At 37.1% G+C, this 12,642-nt stretch overlaps 1 protein-coding gene across 1 annotated transcript in view; it reads right to left on the bottom strand.

Annotated features, from left to right (window-relative positions):
* Positions 1–12,642, bottom strand: part of ADGRL4 (adhesion G protein-coupled receptor L4) — a 143,144-nt gene that overhangs the window by 20,096 nt on the left and 110,406 nt on the right. The window contains exons 12-13 of the mRNA XM_060773795.2: positions 11,911–12,131; positions 10,120–10,186 (exon numbers count right to left, since the gene is read on the bottom strand). Coding sequence (XP_060629778.2) covers positions 10,120–10,186; positions 11,911–12,131 — 288 coding nt within the window. The remainder of the gene's footprint in view (positions 1–10,119; positions 10,187–11,910; positions 12,132–12,642) is intronic.

Genomic DNA, 12,642 nt, shown 5'->3' with positions numbered 1-12,642 from the left:
TTAAGGCATGGACACTATGGCCAAATCTAATTGCCTAGGAAATGAAGTTGATATACTAGCTGAACTTGGACAAAGGCAGTTTTGTGAATATAAAAGCCATGTATGTAATGCTGCATCCAGGAACACCCCCTCTTATAGAACAAGTTGTAATACCAATCACAATTTGATATCTCCTAAACAAAAAGCTTTCATCATAGCCTTACTTTACATCAAGTCAACTCCATTTCACATATAAATATGCATATTATATTCCATGAAGGTGTATTTTTTAAAAAGTAACTTTCATGAAAGCAAGACAAGGGTGGTGAGGAACATGGAGGGAAAAGAGAATCTTTTCCATAGCATAACTTTAAGCTATGTCATAGCCATATCCATACCCCCGGCATGGCACACTTAGTCTTTATTCCTGCTAGGGTTGGACATACAATGTTTGCAAGAGGAAAGCTATATTAGGAGAATAGGATTGGGATAGATAAAATAATGTTGCATCTTTTAAGGAATTGCCATTTGTTTATCGCACTATTAATCCATTCATTTGAGCTTTCTGAAACTCTGTTCTAAAAAAAGAAAGCAACACAGGGATGGCCAGACACATACCATGATTTCATTTGGATTACTGTAACCCACTGTATGTGGAGATCTCTTTGGAAACTTTAGCAGATCCAAAATGCTTCAACCAAAATGCTGGCTGGGCCAGTTACAGGGAGCATATAATTCCCTTGTTAAAACAGCATCACTGGTTATTTATTCATTTCCAGGTACAATTTGAAATGCTTATCATGACCTACAAAGACTTATACCGTCTGGTCCAGACTATCCGAAAGACTGTACCTCCTTACCCAAACCTGTCAGAGCAGTAAGATACACAGGGGAGGGCTTTCTCCCCGGTTTCTGCCTCCTGCAGTTTAGGGAGGAGCCTTTAACAGACTCACTAAACTACAAACCCAAGAATTCTGCAGGAGGCAGAAACCAGATTTTAAGTGGATTTTTTCCCTAGTGTGGTGAAGTGGTTGGTTTCACCATTCTCTGTGATTGCTCCCAAAACGGAATGCACTTCAATGTGAAGTTAGTTGGTTTCCTCCCTGCTTTACGTTTACCACTAGGCAGACTTTTTTTTTGTTCAAGCACACTTGTAATGCATAACCAGGGAGGCTGCTTATTAGTGTGTGTGCTTTATTTATTTCTTAATTTTTGAAGGCCTTTAAAATTATATTATTTTAATTTGTGTATTTTAATTTCTTTTATTAAAAGAAAGGAGCATACAAATGGAATAAACAAACAAGCAAAAACAAATAAATGACACATTTACATCTCATTTGCAACCAGCCAAAGGAAAACCTTTGCTTGGCCTCAACATTAAAATGCTGGTCTTTGAGATCATAAGCTATCACAGCTTATGATGTTTTTTATAGAGAGGAAGAGTATCCTCCTTTTTCTGATGCAGTAGGAAATATATTAGTGCTTGATGTTATGTAAAATAATTCTAGATTTAGCATAATCAACCATAATTTTTAATTGAGTGCTAAGGGTGTTAAAACACACAAAACCTGCTAATGCATATGTAACAGCTCTGTGTTGACTTTGAGTCATAATCCCAATGGAATCCATCTAATCAATTAATCATAGATCAAGGCTTTTATTAAGGGTGAGGAGGCATACACTTGTTCTTGTAAGGTGCTATGTTGTTTGCCTCAATATGATTTTTTGTACCTAAGCTCACTCATTTCAAGAAAGCAAGAATATTGACAAAATTGGAAACTTGCCTGTTAAACTATCTGGGTTACTGTCTGGTATGCCCTTGGATGTGTCCCAATTTTTGTTTGATCTATCAGCATATGGATACACAAAATTGACTGACTGGAGTTTAGAAGGAATGCATCCTTAGTAAATCACGTACAAATTATCTTGTTTAATTGAAAGAATTATATTGATATGTATAGTTCTGCCAAGTTCTAGTTCCTTTTGCCAGAAAAATGAGCTGTGCAGGTTTACATATTTTGATGGTCACAATGTTCTAAAAATATAAGCAGTACCATTATGAAGAACATAGTAGCAACATCATTCCTTTTATTGTTTGCTCTGTTTTGATTATGAAAGTAAATGTAATTCTAGACTGTGTCAACAGAAATAAAGTATACAAATCAAAAGAAGCAATGAAACCTTTCTATTCTAACTTGCTGGAGAAGAGCAAACCACAAACCACATATTACAATGCAGTCTGAGCCCTGCCACATGCACAATGGAGGACCTCCTTATAGCAACACCAGAGGCACTCGAAGTGGCCAGCTACTGGTCAAAGGACATTTAGTATAATATATATTTTAAAAACTTCATGTTTTAAAATATATTCCAACTGTATCCTCAGTTTGCTTCTGATATGATAAATAAATAAATTCTAACTTAGTCAGATCTGACCTTGAATACTGTTTCAAGCCAAATATTTCTGAATATAAGCATATTCAAAGGGAGTAGAGAAGAATATCAGCTCGCTCCATATTAAAAAAAAATCTGCCTGGTATTAAAGCTATTCAGGACTTAACCCTTTTTGGCTCTTTATTCTTACAGATAAGAGCCAATTTAGGAAAGCCAGAGTTTATTTGGGAGGTTTCAACACACAGTTTCTGAGTCCATTCAGTTACTCATGTTCAAAATATCAAAAAATAAAGCTTCCAAATCACCCTTTTCTTTTTTCTGAGGTTTGCACACAATAATTGATGAATCTATCTATATGCTGATGTCAAATTTTAGAATAACAGATAGTTGTGGGAAGGGGAGAAAATGTCTCATGCTGGGTTTTTTATCTATATATGTTTTCTTTAAAATAATAATATATTGGTCCTTCAAAAATGTGTGATGTTCGAAACAGCTGTATAGGCATCATTCTCCCAATGATCCTTATAATCAATGTTGGAATTAATAAGCTTGAATTTTGATGTGCAATCTGGCGTGAATGGAGAATTATTTCTGTCTACTAACTAATGGATGTTTTAAAAAAAATGCTTCAGTAATGCTCTAGTCAGGATAGAAGAGAATTAAACTGATAACCATGCAACAGTTTAAGATGGAAAACAAAAATGTATGCCTTATTAATTGCTTGAAATTGCACACAAGCTGACAGTCAAACAATGACAGGTATGTCTGCTGTCTGATTTCTCCCATTATCCTCTCCCAGATGAATACATCTGTCCAAATGCTTTAGTTATTTGTTCTAGTTTGACACAGTACCGGAAAATGTTTAAGGAAACAACAAAACTATTAATGTATGTGTGTATAGAGTGGTATGGGGAGGAATAGCAGTGACAACTAGAATGCAAAAGTATATCGATGTTATCACAGCAGGGCTTTAAAGCAGGCATCCCCGCATTTCTGCTGCCTGCAGAATTCTGGGAAATGTAGTTTAGGGTGGGGCCTTTTGAATTCTCAGCGACAGAGGTCCACGCTTTCCCAACTACATTTCCCAGAATTCCACAGTTGGCAGAAATGCAGGGCTGCCTGCTTTAAAGCCATGCTGTGATAACGTGGTAAGTCTTATACACACATTCAGAATGTAACTGATCAATCCAGGCAGTATAGATTTCCCATGTGTTTTGAAGACTTGCATAGGGTTATTTTTAAATCACCTAATAAATGTGTCATTAAGTGTGTGGTTGTTTGTAAATGTTTAAGTACAGCCTGAGCATCCTTAATCAAAAATGTGTGAGACCAGAAATATTCTGATGTCAGATTATTTTTGGATTTTGAAACACCTATTATTTGCATATACATAAAGAGATGCCTTGGAGATGGGACTCAACATGAAATTTTATATACACATCATACACATACAAGGAAAGTAATTTTATACATAATATTTTAAATAATTTTACACACAAAATAAACTTTGTGTTCATTGAACTATCAGAAAACAAAGCTGTCACAATTTTGGATTTTGGAGAAATTTGGATATCAGAATTTTGGATAAGGGATGCTCAGCCTATAGTAGTCCCAAGATAGCAATCGAGATCAGAACTGTGGGGAAGAAGGCAATGTAATCATTTGCTATAGAAACCTTTCATTTTCCAAAATTACAGTTCACCCTAGAACCTATAAGAAAATTGGTTTGATAATTGTCGCCTGTTATGGGCTGAAAAATGCGGTATAGAAATAAAGCAAATAAATAAATTGTTACAAGGCTAATCTTAAGCAGGATATCCCTAGTCAGCCAAGATGTTCAGTGAGTACTTTTGGGCGAGTAAAACCTGTGTGGTGTGGTTGATGTGCAGATAAAACATACATTGAAATGGGAACTGAGTAGCCTTCCTGAAGTTGCTGGACTACAACTCACAGAAACTCTAGGATGTATAGCAAATAATTTAAAATGTAGGATGTTGTGCATAAACAACACATGGGGGGGGGGGGGGGGCTGCAGTCTCCCCACACCCAATCCCAATCCTGATACAGAAAGACAAAACTTGGCACTCTGTTTTTTTCAGGATAAGAAATGGGATGGTGCATAATAATGATTAAGCACAATCTACTTAAACTGAGTTCTTTTCAACAGCCATCTTGAAATCAGTTGGATGGATGTAGTTATGATTATCACACTTCTATTTAAATTAGAAAAGACTTCCAAGTGCTTTTTAAAGGTTTCATTGTGGCCTTTGTGACCACGACAATAAGCTGGTTTCTAAGAGCATATAGTTTGCTGACTGAATGGACCTTTGGAGTAGCAAATTGACTGTGTGCTTGCTTGACCAAAATGCCCTACCCTCCATTCACTACTTGAAGAACTTCACACAAGGAATCTTGAACTTACATTCTGTCAAGAACACAGGGATTAAAAGCAAAGCATTTACTTTTGTAGTGGATGAACACCCTAACATGTGAACATGTGTCGTTGGGACACGTGGCATGCTACAAATGCAAACTTACTTTTGAGAAACTGCTTCATGTGAGCGATACATGAAGTGGACTCCTATGTCCAGAGCACAACATGGTTATTTTTACCTGTTCTTTATTATGGAGAGTGTGGAATTGTAGAATCCTTCCATTTCCTAGCATAAAGTATAGTTTTATCCTAACCTTAAACACCATTTCTAATGATAGGTCATAATTATTTTTGCCCATTAAAGTATGCAAATTCTCTTTGTTTACCACCAGTTTGTGCTAAATATTAAATTCTATTTCAAAATCATATTATTACAACATCCTGCCCTGCGTGCCTTGCATGCTTTGATCTAATCTGAAATGCAGCCTTAGAAATAATGGTTGTGATTCTAAAGAGTGGAAAGAGAAATTATCTTTAGCTTGCAGCTTGTTTTACAAAGGTTTCAAGTAGTCCTTTTTCTCCCCATAACTCAATCTAGCAAACTTTTGACTCAGTCCTTTTCATGCATACTCACCAAGAGACTAAAAAGATGGCTGATAGGATCAATTAGGCCAGTGGCATGCACTTTAGAATTTTAATAGTACTTCATTATTAATGAGTAAATATCTTAGGGAAAGGCAGTATTTTAAAAAACACATGTAAAGGAACTAGCACTTGGTACTAAATGAGATTATTTGAGCTCCAATATTTTAACTAGGCACATAAAGTTCAGAAAGGCAGTTAAAAGTATTCCAAAGTAAGTGGAGCAATCTACGGTAATGACATTGTTCTTAGTAATTTTCTTATAGCCTTCAAGCCATGTCACATTATAACTCCTCAAATTCTCTCTTTCCGCTTTTCTCTTTCTGTGCTCCCTCCCTCTTTCTCTCTGTGCCTCCCTTGCTATCTCTCCCTTGTCTCTCATTCTCTTCCTCACCCTCTCTGCTTCCCACACACACAGTAGAAGTTCCAATATACTATTTGGCTTACACAGATAAGCAAGTATTCTAGTTTCTGTGGCTGAGTCATTTCTATCTGCAATGGGAACAGATTAATAAATTATTGCTTGCTAAGTGTGATGCTTAAACCTAGTGAAGTCTTTGGCTTATTTACCTATTACAGACTGGTATACACTCTGCGTTAGTTCTCTGGCTTATTGAAGAAAAGATAAACCAGTGAAACCAGTTGTTGTTTTCGGTGTCTGCAGGCACCTTCAGGCCACCTATGGACATGCTGACACTATGAATTTCACTGGGTTCCCTTAGGCTGCTTTCACACAGACATTTAATCTGGATCAGGATGATTTAAGAAATCCAGTTCGCTTTGGAGTGCCTATACCAGCACTCCAAGAGCCAGCTGCAAGCTCCTATGAAGTCCATAAAGTTCCAATGATCTGGATCAATCCAAACACAGGATTAATCCCCACCCAGCTCCTCCAGCAAATGTGCTGATCAACAACAGTCTTTGCAGGAGAGCCAGATAATAAAGAGCAATTTAGCATTCCCCTGGGAATGCTGAACCTTTCTTGCTGGAGGAGGAATTTGTTTACATTTCCTTCTGTCACAGACAGCTGTTCTGGTTTTTGTCTGTGATTCCTAAAATTTTCACCTTGTCCTGACAAGTGCTCCGAATACTTATTCCACGTTGCAGCACTGCACTGTTCATACTCAATTCATTTGATCCAGAATTTCCAGTGGGTTTTTCTTAACATGCTGTTTCCAGCTAGATGCGAACTGGAAATTGCATTGAGGGAGCCCCCTCACCAACCTTAATCCAGCTTCCATCTGGATTATATTGCCTATATAGATGTGACTTATAGGAAGGATTTCTTAATGGTGTTCCTTTTTCTGAAATCCAGCCTACAACACCTGGTACTGATTGGATATTTCCACTCAAGTATTAATCAGGAATTACCCTGCTTAGATTCCAAGATCGGATAAGGTCTGGTGCCTTTGGAACATTTAGAACTCCCTTTTATAAATCAAGAAGTAGAAATTGTGCGGGTCATGGGAGGAGTTTTGCTGTTCCAGGAACCTGAAATCATCATTTCCTGACAGCCCCAAAGTAAATTAGAACTTTATGTTTCTCAAACATGATATAGCTATGCTCCAATACAAAGCATTGTTTTGAAAAAAACAAAAAGGAATTTTAGAAGCAGTTTGCTTAGTAAGTAAAAAGGCGAAAGTCCTACTAGGCATAACTATTGCCCACTCCCTTGATAACACTCTGTGTAGATCTTGGATTCTTTCTGATATATTTTCCTTTGCAGAAATGATGTACTTTTCCTAAGAAATAAGTAAAGCTACAGCATGGTTTTTTTGTTATAGAAGTAGTAGATCTGTTTTGAAAAAAATCTATAAAATTGTTTCTTTTTAACCAGAGGCTTGGGATAAAGCATACTTCTTGAAAACTGTTGTCATTTACAGATTCATTTTAAAGGTTTCAGTTGTCCTTCTACCTGCTGTTTTACTGTGATGGGGGATATGAGGGGAAATTCACTCATGAAGGCCTTCACTATTATTGTGCTAAGAGGCCATCTTACAAAGAAGAATCTGACTTTATTTCTCAAAACTCTTTTAAGCACAGAGCAGATGGTTTCTTGGATGGTTTGGGACAATTAAGTTCTAGGCAACATAAAGAAGTTGGCTCTGGAATATGGAAAAACTGCAGCTATAATAAAGCACCTTCCATGAAAGTGGGGTAAATTGAGGAAATAGCTCCCATACTTCAAGACATAAAAGTACAAATTCATATGACTGTGGTTAGTAGAATCCACATAGAATCATAGAGTTGAGGCTCTGCAGCCCAGCGATCCACATGCTGGAACACACAATCAAAGCAGTCATGACAGATGGACCTTCAGCCTCTGTTTAAGAGCCGCCAGAGAAGGAGAGTCCACCACATTCCAAGGCAGCATATTCCACTGCTAAATAGATCCTTCCATTAGGAAGTTCTTCATAATATTTAGGTGGAATCTCTTTTAGTGTAATTTGAATCTGTTGGTCTGTGTCTTAGTCTCTAGAACAACAGAAAGCAAGTTTGCCCCCTTCTCAATATGACATCCTTCAAAATATTTAAATATGTCTATCATGTCTCCTTTTACCATTCTCTTTACCAAGTGAAAATATCCAGCTCCCTAAATTGCTCCTCATAAGGCTTGGTTCTCCAGACCTTTGACCATTAGTCATCCTTCTTGAGACACATTCCAGGTTGTCGGTATCCTCCTTGAATTGTGGTGCCCAAAACAGACACAGAATTGCAGGTGAGGTTTGACCAAAGCAGAATGGAATATGACACTATATTTCTATTGAAGCAGCTTAAAATTGTATTGGTTATTTAGCTGCCGCATTGCACTCATGTTTAGCTTGAGGTCTACTAAGACTTCTAAATCCACAGGTACTGTTTCCAAGGTAGGTATTACTACCTTCCCTATAGTTGTATATTTCCTTTTTTTTTTTTTTTTTGCCTAAGTGCATGGGCAAATTTCAGGGGGGAAAATCATATACTGAGCTATCACAAACTGGAAAAATATATCTGACCACAATTTGCCATTGAGGATTCACCGAAATCCTCTTTTGGGTTCTTCTAGCTGTTTTCTAGAAAAAGTGTTTCTCTCCCAGTTGTTTCTTTACTAGAGCAGCCCCAATACACACACACACACACACACCCAAATGAAATTAGCTGTGGAAGAAGTAAATAAACATTGGTCAGAATTTGAATCTGCATTAGGTTCTTTGTAAATATAAATACACAGTATCTAAAATGGCCCTTGGGAAGAAATGGTTTCAGACGGAGAGTAACAATGGGTTTTTGTGCAGTGGAAAAGCAATTTATTCCCTGTCCTCTACTTTGCAATGGCATATGTCATATAGGCATTTTCAGGCTAAAAAGCTTCAAAATTTCAGAAGTACACATACAATGAATAAGGAGCTATAATGCTTGAAAATAAAGTTAATGCCTTTTTTAAAGCTGAGTCTATAGCACAAAAAATAACTTCTACATTTGTTCATCTGTAATTGCCATTCTACACTACTGCCATACTCTTATTATGAAACCATACAGAAGTAATAACCATATGAGAGAAAAAGTGTAAACAAGTTATTGTTCAATTCATTCTTATTTGTCTTCAGTAAAGTGAAAGAGATTGGAACATTGTATTAAAGTCAAAATCTCTCCACTAAAGAATGGTTTTTGAAAAAAAAAACCCTTTGTAAAATGTGACCAAAGATTTGAAAGTTGAACTGTCAGTCACAAACCTTTTCCTCTAAAATGGCCCAAATTAGGCAGTTTGATTGCTTTATCCTTGGCCTATCTAAATTCCACATCCTGCATGAGGCTCCACCTATGTTCTAAGTTCAATTTTGGCACCTTTAGTGGAAGTTCACTTCATTCAGAAAGTGCCAGTCTGCATCGGCTCAATTCAACTTGGTTTTCCTCCAAACCTGATGTACAATCTTAAGTAAGGATCAAAAGTTATGGCATGGTTGCCTACTCATATCATCCACTATATCAAGGTCCCTGCTCTTCCAGCATTTCTTACTTGATCCCAATCAGTATTTATGTGTGTAACTTAGCGATACTTAGGAAATCCCTTCATGTACCCTGGCACTTTTTCCCTTTTAACAGGACACAATGTTTCTAAAAGATCAAGCCTCGAAAATTGTCCAATAGGAATTAACAGTCTCCTTCCACAGTAGAAATCGAGGCTATCAATTCTCAACCTGCCTGCCCATGTGAAATAGTGGGTTCTTGTCTCTGATGTCGCAATTTTGTTCAAAATAGTCTTGATGATGGCAGGGTACAAGAGAATGATAAAATCATAAAGATGACAGCCTAATCTTCAAAGATGACCGATCACAGATAAAAGATTAAGTAACTCGGCATTTGAAATACCAGATTATCTGTCTCCTGGCATCTTGTCTGTGTATGCCTCCTGCTGAGTTCTGTAGAGATATCACTAACATGTAAAGATGCTACATTTTATACACCAGAATTGCTACAGAGAATTCTGTTCCCTCAAGCCATCAGGTTGAAAGAAACAGCTTTTCCTCTAAAATATTAGCTAATCAAACATATGTCTTTGAGACAAGAAAAGTACTTAGGCATGTAATGGATAAAATGTTTTAGAGTGGTTATTTAAAAACATCTAAAATTGTTAATTTGGGTATATAATCGGGACTTACATGTGGCTCACAATGGATTAGTGCTTATCACACACCCCTTTCATTGTCAATTTTATGTACCCTGATACAGACAATAAGAAGGATACTTACAAGAATTATTAGACATGCTGGTCCTATAAAACTCCATATGAAGTTGTTCTTTGTGCTGAGCCAACACCTGAAAAGTTAAAATAATATAATGTTATGATATATGTTTACAGATTGTTATTTCACCTGGGAATTGGGTGATACGGAAAACTGACTCCAAAAGGTATAGAGCCAATGGGGTGGGGTGGTTCTTCTTCTTGTTCTGTGCTTGCAAGTCATTTCTGACATGGTGTGCTGAAGATGAACCTATTACAGGAGTTTCTTGCTAGAATTTGTTCAGAGAAGTTTGCCTTTGTCTTCCACTGAGGCTGAAAGGTTATGATTTGTCCAAGGTCATTCTATACCTTTCCATGGTGATTTGAATCCTGATCTTTCAGTGCCCTCATTCAGCTCTGCACAGAGTGGCAACTTGTGGACCAGTTCTGGGTTGGTTTTGACTGGCAACCGCCTGGTCACTGTGGAAGTGGGAGGGAGTGCTGATCACCCAGCAGCATGGAGCCAGATTCAGTGCTGCAAGTCACACTTACCATCCCTGGGGGTATAGAGAGGTTACTTGTCCTTGCATCAGCCACCAGGTGTGACATGGCTAGTGTCAGTGCTTCATTACCTAGAGTGATGTTGGCCAGGGCACCAGACACAGGAAGGCGGAGAGGGAAGAGGAGGAATCGCCCCTTCCTTTTCCCCTTGCTTCTTCAATCACATTGCCCTGGATATGTCACTCCAGGCAATGAGTGAATGACGTTAGCTATTTTGCACCTGCCAATCACTGCAATGATGAGAATGGGAGGGTTGTGTTGTGTGCCATGCCATGTCTGTAGATGCCCAACTCAACTTCTTACATACATCCAAAGTTGCAGTTTACTCTAGATTTGGAAGGAGAATTTGGAGTAACTCACAACTTTAGTTAATGCAGTTCAAGGCTTTGTTCACCCAAATCAGCTCTGTGCATCATTTAGTCACCGCAGAGCTGATTTCCACTGCTTTTGGGATAATGAGTCAGTGTAGATGTGCCCCAAGTTTGACATTCAAACCACTATAAAATGCTATTTTCTACATAACCACAGATCTCAGGTCAGTCATTGTCTCTCAGCTACAGTGAAGATGGAATGAAGAGAAAGAGGATTATATATATTTCCATGAGTACGTAGTAGGAGTAAGTATGTAGGAGGGAATGTTTTTTGTTTATATAAACATAAACAAATAAACAAACACAGCCATTGCCTGCTGTAAGTTCTCACATTTATGGTATTCTGTTATTCTGTTATTGAATGAAATTATTAGACTTATTTTCTGGATTATCAAAGGTTAGAGGGGATAAAGTTCTCCTAGGACAAGGAGACATCTAATAGAATGCCAAAAGGACCAAAAAAATGTTTAAAACCAAATGCGTAGCTTTGGGAATCTAGGCTGGACCCCTCTCTAGTCTCCTTTGTCTGGGGGGCATTTAAAAACTAGTTGGTTTAAGGGAGTTATTTCTATGTTGCACTGTATTTTTAAATTTGTTGTTATGTTTTTAAAAGTTTATTACAATTCAATCACATTTTAATATGTTTATTATAAGTCAATGTCAATTAACTAAATTAACAATATATTAACTTGTTTACTTGTGTTTTAATTTATCATCTGATTTTTAACTTTTTCTTGTTTCAAGACACCTCTTGGAAAAAGGCGGAACAATGAATGAATGAATTAATGTAATTTTTATGTTTATTATAATATAGTGGGCTGACGCAGTAACAAAAGGCTACGGCAAAATTATCCATAAGTAAAACCAACATATAAACAGTGACCTACACATCAGATGTTCCATAGTATTTGTATCCCAGTGCAGCAGAAATGCCAACCACCACTGCTGGGCTGACATAGCCAAAGATATAGAAATTCTTATGCAGGAATCCCTTGTTGTAGATAACGCCAACAACTATAAGGTACAGGTGAATACCTTCGATACACATCCATGCAAAGGCAGCTAATAGGAAATAATGGAGTAATCCAGCAGTGATAGAACAGAATAGCTAAAAGGGCAAGGAAAAAAAAAGTGTAAGCAGATAACATGAAAGTCCTCATATATTGCATTGCAAGGTAAAAAATGTTATCGTAGTGGAGATAAAATACTTTCTCCCTGAATATTTGTATCAGTTCAAAAACACCCTATCCCCAATTCTTTTTCAATAAGGAGAAGGGAAAACATTTAACACATTTCATTTGATAACCTACATACACATTTCTGTAGCCAATATACATATACTTGCATGAAATATATAAACAGACAGTGCTGATGGTATAAATAGCATATGACTAATCTGTTTTTCACCTAACAGAGTGAACCCTGCATAAATTCTACTTCCCCAAAGGGAGATATGCAGGCATCATTTTTATCTATGCAAGAAGGTGAGAAAGACAAATGGTTTGGCATAACTCCCACTAATATTTATTGGATATTACCAGTGTAATATCCAATAAATATTAGTGGAAACTGCCTCCATTTTGCTTACTTAAAATCCCTGATCTCACTGTAGATCATTG

The sequence above is a fragment of the Anolis sagrei genome, chromosome 4 (assembly GCF_037176765.1).
Source record: "Anolis sagrei isolate rAnoSag1 chromosome 4, rAnoSag1.mat, whole genome shotgun sequence".
Classification (NCBI taxonomy): Eukaryota; Metazoa; Chordata; class Lepidosauria; order Squamata; family Dactyloidae; genus Anolis; species Anolis sagrei.
This window is presented reverse-complemented; position numbering and strand designations above follow the sequence as displayed.